We start from the raw sequence: 17465 nt of genomic DNA, 5'->3' as shown, positions 1-17465 counted from the left end.
TGTTCCAATTAACAGTGGTCTAGGTAATTTTGACAAACTATCCCACTGAAAACAGTTAGAAAGTTGGACAAAAACAAAATCTATTTGAAAGCATCTGAGAGCTAACAAGGCAGTGAATAAATATGATGCTAAGATCTAGGAGAATAAGGAAGCTCAGAGATGGCAGTCCCATATTTGGGGTCACTGTGTTCCTAAGAGCATCTTGTGGTTCTAGAAGAGGCAGCCCAGGGGCTGAAAAGCTGAGCAGAATTTCTGATGATGAAAACTGGAATCCAAAGACTGCTGAGGAGATGTCACCATGATAAAATCCCTTGGCCTTTTGGTTAGTATTCATACCTTAGTAGTAAAGGACACCTGAAACAGATCAGCCCTTGGAGGAAATGAAGCCCAGCATCGAATGAACTCAATTTCTGATGAGATTGAGGTAATCCATAATAAAACCCTTAGTTGCCTGGAGGAAGATAACATCATCCTAGTCCTCAAACGGTCTTCTCCATTTTCATTTACAATGTCTGGCACACAATCAAAACTACCTAGGCGTACAAGGAGACAGGAAAATAGGATCACAAACTAAGAGGAACAAGAGGTAATAGACACAGGACAGGGGTAAAGATAATGAAGTTTTCAGACAGAGACTTAATAATTTTGCTTAATATGTTTCAGGAAATAAAAGATGAGATTGAGAATTTTAGCAACAACTGAAAAAAGGGAACATATAAAGAAGTCACCTGCCAATATCTGTGAAGTGAAAGAAGGAAAGGCCAAATTGATGAAACTTACTGAGTGACCGTCAGCCAGTAGACTGTGTCCATTGCCTGGCCAGGAGAAATCGTGGTCAGTGCAGCACCCTGATTAAGGGCATGTACCCTGGAGCCACAGCAAGTGGGTTTGAAACCTGCCCCTCTCATTTACTAGTGTGTGCCCTAGGGCAAGCTTTTTAACCTTCAGTCCTCACCTGCAAGATGGTAAAAACATCAATGCCTGCTTCCTAGGGTTGTTGAGAGGATTATACATATTTGCAAAGTTCTTAGAACCATGTCTGGCTCTACGTTCTATTACTCATACATAGAACATTATAAGTATTTGTTAAATAAATAAAAATAAATGGGGGGACTGGAGGACATCAGCATCATGGTGGAGTGAGACGCTCTCTTTGTCTCCCCTTCAATCAGTAACCAGTAAGGCACCCACAATGCAACAAAGGTGCCTCTGCCCGACAGGATGCCAGAGAATTCCACACATTTGTACATCTAAAGGTGAGCAGACTGGAACACACAGAGGGGGCAGAACTGGGGGAACAGCAGGACTGGTGCCTGCAGTCCTGGCCCCCCAAGCCATGGCAGATGAACCCACAGCCCCAGAGATCCCAGTAGCAGTAGGGGGAAGCAGCACACAAGACTGACATCCTGGCCGCAGCAGTGCCCATGGCCATAGGTAAGTGGGCAGCAGTGGCAGTGGGGTCTGGGACCCCGTCCCTCCAGCCACTGAGGTACCCATGACTCTGACCCCTCAACCCCCTAACCCCCAGCAGCAGAGCTCATGAACTGTGCAACACTGGACAAGGCAGAGGTGCCTGTGTGAATCCAGCTCCCCTCCACTACCCCTTGTGGTGGCAGAGCCTGCAACTCAAGGATTCCCAGACGCGGCAGAAAAACCTTTCATCCTGGTGCCCCAGGTGGCAATGCCAGTGACAGTGGCAACAGCAAGGCACCAATGAACCCGGAGACACAAGAAATGATAAGGAAGACATGGAGCCACACCTCTGACAGAGGCAGTGGAGGATGAAAAGTGCCAACTCTCAGATCTAACTAGAGGCAGCTCAGAATCAAGCACAAAGGTGTTTGCTACTTCAAATGCACTGGCAGAGGAACAACTCATCAAGCACCATGAAGAACCACAGTAACACTGCACCACAAAAAGGAAATGACAATCTCCAGAAACCAAACTTAAAGTCACGGAATACTGGGATCTAACATATAAAGAATTCAAAATACCTGTCATGAAGAAACTCAGTGAGCTATAAGAAAACTCAGAAAAGCAGCTCAATGGGCTGAGAAATAAAATTAATGAATAGAAGGAATGCTTTACCAAAGAAATTGAAACTCAAAACAAGAATCAAACAGAAATTCTAGAGCTGAAGAACTCATAAACAAGGTAAATAATGCATTAGAAAGTTTTGGAAATAGAGCAGCCCATATGGAGGAGAGAATTAGTGAGCTCAAAAATAGAAATCTAGAAAGATACAAGTAGAAGAGGACAGAGAAATAAGATGTTAAAAGACAGGGAAATTCTATGAGAGCTATTCAACTCATTTAGGAAGGGTAACATTAAGGTAATGAGTATTCCAGGGAAGAGAGGGAGAAAAGAACAGAGAGTTTATTTAAAGAAATGATAACTGAGAATTCACAAAGCTGGAAAAGGAACTGGATAAACAAGTCTATGAAGCTAAGAGAACACCTAATTACTTCAAGGCAAAAAGACCCTCTCCAAGACACACTATACTAAAATTGTCAAAAGTCAATGACAAGCAAAGAATTTTAAAGGCAGCCAGAGAAAAAGGTTCCTACAAAGGAATCACCATTAGGTTATCACCAGATTTCTCCACAGAAGCTTTATAGGCCAGGAGGGAGCAGAATGACATTCTCAAAATACTGAAAGATAAAGACTGCCACCCAATAATATTCTATCCAGCAAAGTTATCATTCAGATATGAAGGAGAAATAAAGGTTTTCCCAGACAACAACAGCTGAGGGAGTTCATCACCACTAGACCTGTCTTACAAGAAATGTTGAAAGGAGCCCTTTGATCAGAAACAAAAAGGCAAAGTACCCCAAAGTTTGAGTAAGGTGATAAACAGAATCAGAAAATTGTTACTCCTTCCCAGAATAGGTTTTAAAATACTTTATCATAGCATAAAGGTTAAAGGAGGGGGAAAAAGCAGAAAAAGTAATGATAACTACTTCAATTTGGTAACTCACAACATAAAAATGGATAATTTGAGAAAACAAAAACATAAAAGGGGAAGAGGAAAAAGATGGAACCCATAGAGTTGAACGAAGATAAGATGCCATCAGCATAAAAAGGGCTATTTTATCTATGAAAAGTATTACACAAACCACAAAAGATAAATCTAGGGCAGAGACACGAAACATAAAAAGAGGAAACTGAGAAAAACATCAGAGAAAACCACCAAATCAAAATGGCAGACAGAAACACAGGGGGAAAGAAAACGGTGGAGAGACAGAGCAACCAGAAACAAAAGATAAAATGGCAGTACTAAGTCCTCATCTATCAATAATAACCTTAAATGTAAATGGACTGAATTCACCCATCAAAAGACATGGAGTGGTTGGATGGATTAAAAGACAAGACCCAACTACATGCTACCTCCAGGAGACCCATCTCAGCTCTAAAGACAAACACATGTTCAAAGTGAAGGGATGGAAGATGATACTTCAAGCAAATGACAGCCAAAAAAGGGGGTGTAGCCATACTCATATCAGACAAAATAGACTTCAAGCCCAAAAGGTAACAAGAGACAAAAATGAACAGTATATAATTATAAAGGGGAAAATTCACTAAGAAGACATAACAGTTGTTAATGTATATGCACCAAACATAGGAGCACCAAAATATATAAAACAGTTATTAACAGACCTAAAGGGAGAAATTATTTCACACAGTATTGGAAGTCCTAGCCAGAATAATTAGGGAAGAAAAAAACTAAAGTTATCCAAATTGGAAAGAAAGAAGTAAAGCTGTCACTATTTGCAGATGACCTAATTTTATACATAGAAAACCCTGAAGACTCCACCAAAAAAACTAAAAGAAATAATAAACAAACACATAAAATTGCAGGGTACAAAATCAACATACAAACATCTGTTGCATTTCTATATGCTAACAATGAGCTACCAGAAAGAGAAATTAAGAAAAAAAGTCCCATTTACAATCACAGCAAAAAATATAAAATAACTAAGAATAAATTTAACCAAAGAAGTGAAAATATGTACACTGAAACTTATAAAACACTGTTGAAAGAAACTGAAGGAGGCACAAATAAATGGAAAGATATTCCATGCTAGTGGATTGGAAGAATGACATTGTTAAAGCATCCATATTACCTAAGGTAATCTACAGATTCAATGCAATCTCTATCAAAATCTCAAGGACATTTTTCACAGAAATAGAACAAAAATTCTAAAATTTATGTGGAACCACAAAAGACCCTGAATAGCCAAAGCAATCCTGAGAAAAAAGAACAAAGCTGGAGGTATCACAAGCCCTGATTTCAAACTATATTACAAAGCCATAGTAATCAAAATGGTGTGGTACTGGCACAAAAACAGATATATAGATCAATGAAACAGAATTGAGAGCCCAGAAATAAACCCATGAATATATGGACAATTAATTTACAACAAAGGAGCAAAGAACATACAATGGATAAAGGACAGTCTCTTCAATAAATGGTGTTGGGAAAGCTGGACAACCACATGCAAAAAAAAAAATGAAACTAGATCACTATCTCATATCATACACCAAAGTCAATTCAAAATGGATTGAAGACTTAAATGTAAAACCTAAAACCATAAAACTCCTAGAAGAAAACATAGGTGGTATGCTCTTGGTCATGGGTCTTAACAATATCTTTCCAGATATGTCTCCTCAGGCAAAGGAATCTAAAGCAAAAATAAACAAATGGAACTACATCAAACTAAAAAGATTCTGCACAGCAAAGGAAACGAAACTATCAGCAAAACCGAAAAACAACCTACCAGATGGAAGATATTTGTAAACAATATATCTGATAAGTAGTAATGCCCAAAATATATAAAGAACAGATACAACTCAACAACAAAACAACCCAATTGAAAAATGGGTGGAGCTGAATAGACATTTTTTCAAAGAAGACATACAGATGGCCAACAGGCACATGAAAACAATAGCACGAATTATTAGGGAAATGCAAATTAAAACCACAATGCGATATCACCTCACACATGTTGGAATGACTATTATCAAAAAGGCAAGAAATAACAAGTGTTGGTGGGAATGTAAATTGGTGCAGCCATTATGGAAAACAGTATCGAGATTCCTCAAAAAAAATAAGAACAGAACCACTATATAATCCAGCTATCCCACTTCTGGGTATTTATCCAAAGAATATGAAAACATTAATTTGAAAAAAATACATTCACTCCTATGCTCACTGCATCACTACAATTGCCAAAATATGGAAGCAACCTAAGTGCCCATTAACAGATGAATGGATAAAGATGTGATATGTGTATGGAATATTACTCAGCCATAAAAAGATGAAATCTTGCCATTTGCAACAACATAGATGGACCTTGAGGGTATTATGTAAGTGAAATAAGTCAGGTGGAGAAAGAAAATATCATATGATTTCAGTCATATGTGGAATATAGAAAATAAACAAACAAAAACACGAACAAAATCAAACATGTATACACAGAGATAAGAATAGTGGTTACCACAGAGGAATGGTGGGGGAGGGCAAAATGGGTAAAGGGGATCAACTGTATGGTGATGGATGAAGACTAAATTTTTGGTGGTGAACATACTGCAGGGTATACAGAAGTAGAAATATTTAATGTTGTACACGTGAAATATATAATGTTATAAACCAGCATTACCTCAATAAGTAATAAAATAAAATAAAGATATTCAGGTCCTGTCCTTAAAAGTAAATTATAGATAGATAAATAGACAAAAATTTAAAATAAAATAAGAAATAAAAAGAACTGAATTCAGTTTAGCCAACAATCACATCACCTGGTCTGGCCTCTCTCTCAAGGTGTTACTTCCTCTCCTTCAATACACTACTCAGTACTCCAATCCACACATCAATCATACTGAGCTCCTTACACTTCACCAAATGTACATATCTTGGTCACTTCCTATCTTGGCATCTGTCCTGTCTTTCCTCTGCCTGAAAAGCCTCTCCTCCCTTCATCTACTTGAAAAACTTCTGCCCGTGCTTCAAGAATTAGTTAAAATATCTCTTCCTCAGGGAAGCATCTCCATGACCCACTCAGAGGTAATTACTTTTTCTCCTGGGCTCAGCTAGCCCCGATCTTAGCACGGTACTCATCAAGCTTTTACGGTCACTTCTGTTTCTGTGTTTGTCTTCCCACTAGGTCAGACTGCCTCACAGCTCAACCTATGTCTTATCTCTTTTCTCAAATACCAAGCATAGTGTTCAGGGCACGGCAGTTGTTCGATTATGACTACTGAATGACAAATTAATGATTAATAGGATGAATTAATGAATGAAATACACTCAGTGTTTGCTCTCATGCTGCTATAGGTAAAACATTCATCATATCCATGGAAGTATAATGTGACTTAGAATTCTTACTCTTCTAAGGCTTGAAGCATGCTCCCGGGGTCCTCTGAAGACAGAATGTCTATCATTTGGTCATTTAGCGCGAGATCTTCATTCATACCATCAGCTGAGGTGAACTGGGAGCGCTCCAGCTTGCTCTCGTGATGCTGAACCTTCAGGAGAATTTCAGAAACCACAATTGAGTAGGCCTTCTTGTGAACGTCACAAGCTGGAAAAGTCATGAGGGTAGGTGGGGATCTGCAGTCAGAGAACCTAGCTGGCCCCACCCACTTGTGAGCTGGTAAGACTCAGGCAAGACATTGCACTTCCTTGAGCCTCATTTTCTCATCAAAGAAGTGGGATAATAATTCTGGTAGCCCTGCACAGGCTTGTTGTGTGGATAAAGCAGAGCAATGGATGGAAAGACCTTTATAACTATAAAGATGTAATAAAAATATTTCACCATCACCATCACCACCATCATCACCACCATCACCATCACCACCATCATCACCATCACCACCATCATCAACGTCATGCAGAGGAAAATTACAGTTGGCAGATGGACTTCAACATCATGGATCTGGCTGGTTTCTAATCAGACTATAGAGTTGTCACATGGAAGTGACATCAGAGATAATTAAGCTCAATCCTCCGATTGGGTAGATGATATATCTGTTTTGCATTATTTCTGCAGAAATGCATGATAATTATAACTAACATTTAAGAATTCCTGTCCCTGTGCCTTGTATGTGTCATACCATGAAACCGTCACACAAAGTCAGCATTGATGCCCCCACTTATACGTATATGGAACTGCAGCTCAGAGAGATGAAATGACATTATCTGAGTTCACACAGCTCATAAAGAGCCTGCTTGGTTTTTGACCCAAAGTCTATCTAACTCTAAAGGCTGCCTTCTGTTTACAGCATGTTGTCTCCTTGGTCACTACCACGATGGAAAAAAAATTTTTAATGTGAAGAGAGTTCGTTCTGTGATGCCGGGAAAAAAAAAAATTCTATAAGAGGCTTCAGACCTTAAGTCAAATTCACACTGTGCTTTCCTCCCGCGGTTGTAACAATCAGCCTTTAATCTCCAAGAAATGAATCCTGCTCCTTCATCGAAGTAGCAGGGTGAGTTCTGCTCTGTGATTGATAACAGCTTCGGGAGAGTAAGTAGAATGTCTTATTAGATGGGCCATTTTTCTTTTCCTCACTTCTGCCTGCCAAGGAGACTGTGGGCTGACCTCACTTTGAAATAACAACTCTCTTCTCCAGGAAGCAGAAACAAAATGAACAATGGCACAGGACTGCCAGCCTCCAGAGAGGGCGGCAGGGTGGTCCTCGGAAGCCAGGTCCAGCCTCCACTCGGCCACGTGAAGCAGGCTGTTGAGCTTCACGGGCCTCAGTTTCCTCACTGTGCGGTGAGGGAGAAAGATGAGCGATGTTCCTTTCAAGTTGCTGGGCCTCTGGGTGACCAAGTCACAGCAGCTGCAGCCTGCATGGCCCTGAAGGAACAAACAACCTACCAGGGTGCTCAGTCCCAGCAGTGCCTTCTCACCCTAGGACTGCACCCTGCTTTCCTTCCTCTGTCTGCCCATCCTCTGGCTGGGGGCTCATTCATTCCTTCACACGTTTACTGGGTGCCTTCTAAGCGCCAGGCTCTGTACCAGGCAACGGGGATTACAGCAGCCAGCATCCATGCTTCATCCATGTCCCCTCGCCCTTGCCGTTCAGTGCCTTTTAGCCCAAGATCCACCGGCCAACACCTATGCTGCTTCCTCCCCTGAAGGCTCCTGCTGGCTTTCAGAGCCTATGCCAGGGAAATAACGTTACCCTTTGTCCTGGCCCCCTCACCCCCTTGTCGTCAACCAACGACCAATGGGATTTGATGGCTAAATACCCTGGCTCCTTCTCCCCTCAGACTTTATCCTGGGTGGGATAAAGCCCCAGGTGCCCACAGTGGAAGCTTGACTGACTGCCTTCCCTTCCCGCCTCACTTCCCCACCTCCTACCATTACTTCCTGGGATCACTTCCCATATAAACTGTTTGCATTTGGGTCCTAGTCTCAGGATGTGCTTCTGTGGGAACCCAGGCCAAGACAGGAAAACAGAGATTGAGGAGTTCACAGGTGGGGATAAATGCTGGGTGGGGTCCAAAAGCTAGTGCAGGAACCCAGAGAGAGAGTCCCCAACTTAGCCAGGAAGTGGCCAGGGATGACTTCCAAGGAGAGGCAAGGCCCGAGATGAGTCTTAAAGGATGCGTCAGAGTTCTGCTCATCGAAGAGCGGAGAGAGGATTATAAAAGCATCCAGGTGAGTGTGGAGAGCTCAGCAGTCATTGGGTAGAGCCGGAAGTTGAGGTGTGAAGCTGGACCACAGGGGACTTTCTTTATAAGCCATGCTAAGGCATCCGGGCTTCACCCTGAGGTCAAACAAAGTAAGTCTTCAAAGACTTTTCAGAGGGAAGTGTAGACCAGGACCTGAGTCAGGGTGTGGCATGAATGCACAGCTGGCCATACAGGTGGGCACTCAGTTATTCATTCAGGCTGCAGGGGTTCCCAATGCTGGTCGTTTGTTAGAATCATCCAGGGAGCTTTTAAAAACTACTAATGATTGGGCATGGCTACCGGGACAAAGCAGTCAGAGTCTGTGCAGGAGGGCCTGGGTATGAGCATGCCTCACGGTTCCCTGGGGGTCCCGACATCGATACAGAGTTGAGACTGACTGAACTGAAGGATAAACTTCAACCTCACATCTACCACCAACCAACTACCCTCCAGGGAGAGGATGCACATGGACTCCCACCTGATGTCTGGTAAGCATGCTTCCCTTCAAACACTGATATCGAACCATGAAGAAAAGCACAGCCCAGGTCAGCACCAGGGAGAGGATGAAGGCCACGAAGAACCCTGCTGCGTGGAGTCCGTGGTTTGGTAGAACCTATGGGGATAAGAGAGAGAGATTTGTTTGTGGCCACACTTTACATTTTTCAAGTCAATTTACAACTGCGTTAAAGCAGAACAAGCACAGCGTTAGTGAAACCGACCTGGGTTTAGACCGAGCTCCGCCACCTGTTAGCTGGTTGCCTTGAGACCATTGCTGGACCTCTCCGGGACCAAGTTAAATGGGGCAAGCACTTCAAGGAGCTGAGCATGGAGGCTTGCACACAGTAGGACCAACCACCCCAAGCCTGGCACATCACAGGTGCTCAGGAATGTTAAATTCTCAAATCAAATATGTAACAAACCTAAGGCAGCACTAAGGATCTGTGAAATGTTTCGAGTGGGGCAGAATTTTGCAGAGGGCAGAGGAAGAATCCAGGGTGCCCTCAACTTCCCTCAGAGCTGTCCACTCCCCCCGCCCTGGGAACACATCCCATTAGGGGTGCAGCCCACTCTGGACTTCAGGATCACCCTGGAGGATGCACGTGGCTGGGGAGGCATCACACAGCAGGAGGCAGGCCAGTAAATGACCCGCCAGGGGGAGCTCGAGAGTTCACGTGAGCTTCACTTAATGTGCCCAGTGTACTTCTCCCTCCTCGAAGGCTTCCTCCGGGCTCCAGTCAGCGACATCCTGGGACCAGTGTGAGTCCACTGATGGGCCAGAAGGGGCTGGCACCAAATAACAACTGTGAGAAGCAGTAAGTTCTAGACACCCGCCATTCCTCCCCTCCCTCCACCATTTCTTTGGGATCTAGAACGTGATGCCAAAGACAGCAGCAGCTGCCATCTTCCTAAGCACTCAGCATGCGGCAGGCTTGGGGCTAAGGCTGTGCTCCTACGTGGGAGCTCACATCAGAATCACCTGCAGGGTCTGTGCAAACCAATTGCTGGGCCCCTCCCTCGGGGATTCTGAGTCACTAGACCTGGGGCAGGAACCGAGAAGAGCCATTTCTAGCAAGCTCCCAGGGGAAGCTCCCACCCTTTGAGAACCCCTAGGCTAAGGGTTTCACAAGAATTAACTTCTTGAATTCTCCCAAAGACACTCTGAGCAAAATAAAAACAGCTCTGGTTTCAAATCCTACAGGCCTGGGGCATCCCTGGTGGCGCAGTGGATAGGAATCTGCCTGCCAATGCAGGCGACAAGGGTTCGAGCCCCGGTCCAGGAAGATCCCACATGCCGCGGAGCAACTGAGCCCGTGCGCCACAACTACTGAGCCTGCACTCTAGAGCCCGCGAGCCACAACTACTGCGCCCACGTGCCACAACTACTCTAGCCAGCAGCCTAGAGCCCGTGCTCTGCAACAAGAGAGAAGCCACCGCAATGAGAAGCCCGCACACCGCAACGAAGAGTAGCCTCCGCTCGCTGCAACTAGAGAGAGCCCGCGTGCAGCAATGAAGACCCAACACAGCCAAAAAAAAAAAAAAAAAAAAAATCCTACAGGCCTGAATTACAATGCCTCCTCTATCGAAACAGCTCTATCCTTTGGGCAAGTGACTTGACCTCTGGAAACCTCAGTTCTCTCATCTGTAACATGGGGATAAAAATACCTCACAGCATGAAGATTAAACAAAATAATAATGCAGAGGAGTTTGGTGTAAAGTTTGGCTTATCTATTTAGTCGACAAATAGGTACTGGGTGTCCACTGTGTACCAGGCAATATGCTAGAAGCTAAGAAGATGCTGATGCGGTCTCCCCTCACGTGATTACACTCTTCCTGTGGACACTGACCGGGGCTGACCCAGCCTACTTGCTTCTCACAGATAAGGGCCTGTAACAGCACAGAGAGTGAAGTTTGGGCTCTAGACTCAGACCACTGAGTGTGGGACCCATCTCTGCTACTTACTGGCCGTGTGGCATTGGGGAAAATCACTTCATCTCTCCTTGCCTTTGCTCTTCCCTTGTAAGGCAGAGACAAGAGCCTTCCAAAGGTTGTACTGAGGATTAAACATGAGACATGAACACAGTCCAATGAAGTCACTAGAAGAGGGCCTAACCCGTGGCACTCACTGACTAAATGTAAGTGATTCTGGCCCTGCCTTCCTTTGTGGGTTGGGTGACCCAAGGCCACTCCACTGGTACAGAAAGGGAGATGCTACGTGCTGACCGTTACCCAGTCATTTCTACAGAACGTGACCTCGAAAACAGGCCTGGACTAAAAGAGACTAAGATTTTTATGATACTTTCATCCTTTGGAGTGCTCTCACCAAAATGTCTATACTCAAAAATGAAAGGGAAAAAATGTCTGTGTCCATAACAAGGGGCTTTAAAATGTTCACCCCTTTAACCTAGTGATTTCATATCCAGGATTCACTCCTCAGGAGATAATTCAAAAATAGGCATAAAAGCTTATACACAGGTTGGTTTGATCCAGAAATATGCATGAAGATTTATTTATATATAAGGCTGCTTTTAAGAACATCATATAAAATAACACAAATGGGACGTATCCTAAATGCTCCACAACACAAAGAAGGGTTAAATATTTTAAGCTTCTATGAGCTATCCTATCCATAACAGCCAATCATGCAGTCATTTTACAAGTTTTGAGAAGCAGAATAATGCATGCCTGCTAGGGAAAAAAAGGTGTTTAACAGAAGCCAAGGGTTTAAAAAGAGAAGCAAATATCCTGTGTGTCCTTCTGCATCCTCTTCTAACCCCACTTCCCAGAGGCAACTATCTTAAACAGACACTGGTTTCAGCTTCTATGGTTTAGTGAACCAGAGTGGTTAGTTAACTTAAATACTCTAAAAATTATGCATACATCTTTATTTCTTGATATGTCAACATTACACATTACTTATGAATTACTGCTACAACAGATGTGGATTTTATCTCACGAATTTTTACCCCCAAATTTTGAAGGATTGTTGCCTACAAATAACCCTCCCTACACTTTCTCCCAATTTCAATGGTTATATTCAGTTAGCTACCTTTGTCTAACTTTAAAAAAATGGAACAGTTTTTATGGCATTAAATTTAGAGAATATTTCTTGTGTTCTTACTAAGAAAGAAAGAAGAAACTTGGTGAAACTAGCGCCCCACGTTTGCTTCCACCTCTCCTTTCACCACTTCTGCCCTCCAGAATTTATTTTATACATACATGTATGTAGGTATATTCTGCAACCACAATTAAGTCTTTGTGGTGGTTTATAAGTTAATTCTGAAAACTAAAAATAAAAAAAATTTTAAAGGCAATATCATTATTATGACTAGACATATGTATTCACTGCATAATAAAGGAATTGAATGTAATTTTGTATAACTAAATATAAGCCCCTAAAAGTCACATATTTTTAATGCAGTGCCCTTTCTTACACTATCAATTTTCAAAATCATGCCATAGTTTTAGTTTGCTTCAACTTGGACCAATACTTGCTTGTGTAACTTTTTGTTTTTCCTGGGGTTTCTCACTGCTTTTCTTTTTTCTTCCTGGTATACAGCCATTTCTTTAATGATATTAGCTGTTGCAGGGAATCATCTTTTTTTTTTTTTTTTCTTAAAATCATCACTCCCAGAGGTCTCTGACATTCTGATCTACTCAGGACTGGCTACTTTCTAGGCTTGGTGCACTGCTGTCATTAGAGTTCTCTTTACTGTTTTCTTGTTTTTTGGATTCCATTCCTCCCTCTTTCTTGTATTTTTTTTCCAGTTTGATAGAGTATTTTCCATATTTATGTGTTCTCAAGTAAATTGGTTTAGAAAATATTTTTATTTCTCACGTGTTAAAATATTGTTACTTTGTGTTTGTTTGATTGTTACCTTGGCTGAGACTATCACTCAAGGTCCAAAATCTTTTTCCCTCAGAATACTGAAGGAGCCACTCCACTATCTTTTAGCATAAGTGTGCCTGATGACCTCTTAGAAGGATCTTGCTTTCTAGGAGCTTTAAGTTCTGAATGGTTAACCATTTAAAAGGAGATTTTGGATGATTTTTTTTTAATGGAGTAAAATACACATTACATAACATTTACCATTTTAATCATTTTTAAGTGTACAGTTGTGTTAAGTGCAACCACACTGTACAACCATCTCCACCATCCATCTCCAGAACTTTTTCATTTAGCAAAACTGAAACACTGTACCCGTTAAACAACTCCCCATTCCCTCCTTCCCCAGCCCCTGGTGACCACCATTCTACTTTCTGTCTCTATGAATATGATTACTCTAGGGGCTTCATATTAGTAGAATCACACAGTATTTGTCTTTTTATGAGTTGCTTATTTCACTTAGCATAACACCCTCAAGCTTCATCTATGTTGTAGCATATGTCAGAATTTCCTTTCTTTTTAAGGCTAATATTCCATTGTATATTCGAATACACCACATCTGCTTATCCACTCACCTATTGATAGACACTTGGGTTGTTTCCAAATTTCAGCTCTTGTGAATAATGCTGCTATAAACATGAGTATACCAATCTTTTCAAGACCCTGCTTTCAATTCTTTTGGGGATATACCCAGGTGTGGAATTGCTGGGTCATATGATAATTCTATTTTTAAATTTTTAAGGAATGACCATACTGTCTTCCATAAAGGCTGCACATTTTTATTCCCATCAACAGTGCACAAGGGTTCCAATTATTCCACATTCTTGTCAACACTTGTTATTTTGTTTTTTTTTTAATAAAAGCCACATTAACAGGCGTGAGGTGATTTGCATTCCCCTAATGACTAGTGATGGTGAGCATGTTTTCATGTGTTCACTGGCCATTTGTATATCTTCTTTGGAGAAATGTCTATTCAAGTCTCTTGCCAATTTTTTAATCTGGTTGTTTGGTTATTATTGTTATTGAGTTGTAGGACATTAGGGACTGAATGTTTGTGTATATTCCCAAAATTCATATGTTGAAATTCTAACCGCCCTTGTGATGGTATTAGGAGATGGGGCCTTTGGGAGGTAAATGGTGTCCTTATAAACAGACAAATGGACCAGAGCTCTTTCTGCTCTCTGCCAAAGGCGGATTCAATGAGAAGATGGCCATCTACAAACCAGGAAATGGGTTCTCACCAGATACCATATCTACTGGCGTATCTACTTTGACCTTGGACTTCCCAGCCTAAAGAACTGTGAGAAATAAATGTGGGTTGTATAAGCCATTCAGTCTATGACACTTTGTTATAGCAGCCCAGACTAAGACATAGGATTTCTTTATGTGGTATAGATATTAACCTTTTATCATATAAATGATTTGCAAATATTTTCCCCCATTCTGTGAGCTGCCCTTCACTCTGTTGATTGTGTCCTTTGGTGCACAGAAGTTATTAATTTTGATGTAGTCCAATTTATCTGTTTTTTTTTTCTTTTGTTACCTGTGCTCTTGGGTCATATCCAAGAAATCACTGCCAAATGCAATGTTATGAAGCTTTCCCACATGTTTGCTTCTAAGAGCTTTATAGTTTTAGAGCTTACATTTAAGTCTTTGATGCTGTATGAGTTAATTTTTGTACATGGTATAAGGTAGGGGTCCAACTTTATTTTGGACCCCAACTTTATTTTGGATATCCAGTTTCCCCAACATCATTTACTGAAATGACTATCCTTTTCCCACTGAATAGTCTTGGCACTCTTGTTGAAAATCATTTTATTATAGATGTGAGGGATTTTTTTTTCCTGGGCTCTCTATTCTTTTCATTGGTCTTTATGTCTGTCTTCATGACATTACCACACTGCTTTGATTATTGCAGCTCTGTAATAAGTTTTGAAATCAGGAAGTGTGAGACTTCTAACTTTGTTCTTTTTCAAGATTGTCTTGGCTATTTGGGTTCCTTTGAGATTTCATATGAATGTTAGGATGGGTTTTCTTTCTATTTCTACAAAAAATATGTCATTGGAATTTTGACAGAGATTGCACTGCATCTATAGATCATAGCAATATGAAGTCTTCCAGTCTATGGACAAGGGATGATTTTCCACTTACTGGTCTTTAATTTTCTCTCGGCAGTGTTTTGTAGATTTGAGTGTACAAGTCTTTTACCTCTTGGTTAAGCTTATTCCTAAGTATTTTATTCTTTTTGATGCTACTGTAAATTAAATTGTTTTCTTAATTTCCTTTTTGGATTGTTCATTGTGTATATATATAAAAGCAACTGACTTTTGTGTGCTGAATTTTTAGTAATATAAAAAATGTCTATATGCTAGTATAATATTTTAAAAGAAGACACAAAGCTGTATATACATAAAAATTCCAATTACATTAAAATAATATAGATGCACCCGTATACATATGGAACCTATGAAGAAAATATTCCAGAATTTTGTTGAGCGTAATTACTTGATGAATTTTCTCTTTATGTTTCTGTGTTTTCTATAATGGGCATGTATTACTTGTATAATCAGGAGACAAAAAATGATAATAATGAGTTCTAAAGGTAAGTTTGGTAGACAAGGAGATGCACCACCCAGATCTCCCTTCAGGGAAGGACTAGGTGTCCAGCTACGGGCAGTGTGGTCAGTAGACCTCCCACTTCATGGTCTAGATCAGCTGCAGAGAGCCACCTCACCTAGGTCATGCCGACATCTGGTAACAGAACAAGGCAGAGGCATAATGGCCAGCCATTTAGCCTGATGAGGGACGCTCAGACAGGTGACAACACTTGCCCCACAGCTCTCTGCAAGGTGAAGCTTTGTCAGCCTGGATCACACTTGACTTCTTTCTCTGCCCAAACCTGCTTCCTCCTCCTCCCCTTCACAGGTGATCTGATTGTGTTGGGGGAACCCCACGACCACCCCCCGGTTAGATGATTCACTAAGACTCATATATAATCACAAAGGACTCAGCATATAATCATTCTACAGCTATGATTACAGTGAAAGGATACAAAGAAAACTCAGCAAAAGGAAAAGGCATGTAGGGCAAAGTCCAGGGAAACCAGGAGCAAGCTTCTAAGGTCCTCTCCCAGCGGAGCTACAAAGGGCACGCTTAATTCCTGCAGCAATGAGCATAAACGCTGTCCACCAGTGAAGCTCATTTGAGACTCGGTACCCAAGGTTGTTATTCAGGACTAGTCACTTAGGCACCCTCTGCCTGGCATGTACCAAAATCCCAGACTCCAGACGGAAATGAGGTGTTCAACATAAAATATATTCTTTATAAAAACAGTTTAGGTGGGTGAGCCACCCATAGTTCAGTAAATGGTGAGAATCGTCCTGAAATCCAAGTTCCCAGATGCCAGCCAAGGGCTAACCTTGTAAGTAGGACTTTCCAAGGATAGCAGTCTCAGGCCAGCTATGTCAACTTTTCTGCACACTGGTTACCATGTTATACCCCAATTCTGTCTTGGCATCTGCTTCCAGAGAAGCCAACCTGTGACAAGTTTAATTCAAAATGGTTGCAGGCCCCAATGTTCATTGCAGCACTATTTATAATAGTCAAGACATGGAAGCAACCTAAATATCCATCAACAGATGAATGGATGAAGAAGACGTGGTACATATATACGATGGGATATTACTCAGCCATAAAAAAGAATGAAATAATGCCATTTGCAGCAACATGGATGGACCTAGAGATGATCATACTAAGTGAATTAAACCAGACAGAAAGACAAATATCATATCACTTATATGTGGAATCTAAAAAAATGATATAAATGAACTTATATACAAAATAGAAATAAACCCACAGACATAGGAAAAAAACTCATGGTTACCAAAGGGGAAAGGTTGGGGGGAGGGATAAATTAAGAGTTTGGGATTAACATATATACCCTACTATATGTAAAATAACCAACAAGATCCTACTGTATAGCACAGGGAACTATACTCAATATTTTTTAATAACTTACAAGGGAAAAGAATATGAATAAGAATATATATATGTATAACTGAACCACTTTTCTGTACACCTGAACCTTATGCAACATTGTAAATCAACTATACTTCAGTAAAAAAGTGGCTGCAGGTTATGGGAACATTTAATGCATTATGTAGGAGCTGGAAGACAACTAACCCATTCCTCATTACTGTGGTCACAATGCACACTGTAGTTAAGGTTAAATTTTTCTGACAGACCAACAAGGCCAACCTGACCTTCCAAACAGTCAAAGCCAAGTTAGGTTGGGAACAGGAGCTTCGGTCCAGACAATTACTGGAACCTGAATCCAAGTGTGTTGCCACATATGACTCACCTATGATGAATCAGCCTCTGTCCATAGAGGCTGTTATCAGA

General features: G+C 41.3%; 1 protein-coding gene across 3 annotated transcripts in view; it reads right to left on the bottom strand.

Annotated features, from left to right (window-relative positions):
* Positions 1-17465, bottom strand: part of EVC2 (EvC ciliary complex subunit 2) — a 152487-nt gene that overhangs the window by 100628 nt on the left and 34394 nt on the right. For all 3 annotated transcript variants that reach the window (XM_022567025.2, XM_022567023.3, XM_022567026.3), the window contains 2 exons: positions 9159-9293; positions 6386-6525 (listed from right to left, as the gene is read on the bottom strand). In XM_022567025.2, the coding sequence (XP_022422733.2) occupies positions 6386-6525; positions 9159-9293 (275 nt within the window). The remainder of the gene's footprint in view (positions 1-6385; positions 6526-9158; positions 9294-17465) is intronic.

This window comes from Delphinapterus leucas, chromosome 5, assembly GCF_059928025.1.
Source record: "Delphinapterus leucas isolate spDelLeu-1000000601 "Yukka" chromosome 5, BTC_Dleu_Yukka2, whole genome shotgun sequence".
In the NCBI taxonomy this organism is placed as follows: domain Eukaryota; kingdom Metazoa; phylum Chordata; class Mammalia; order Artiodactyla; family Monodontidae; genus Delphinapterus; species Delphinapterus leucas.
This window is presented reverse-complemented; position numbering and strand designations above follow the sequence as displayed.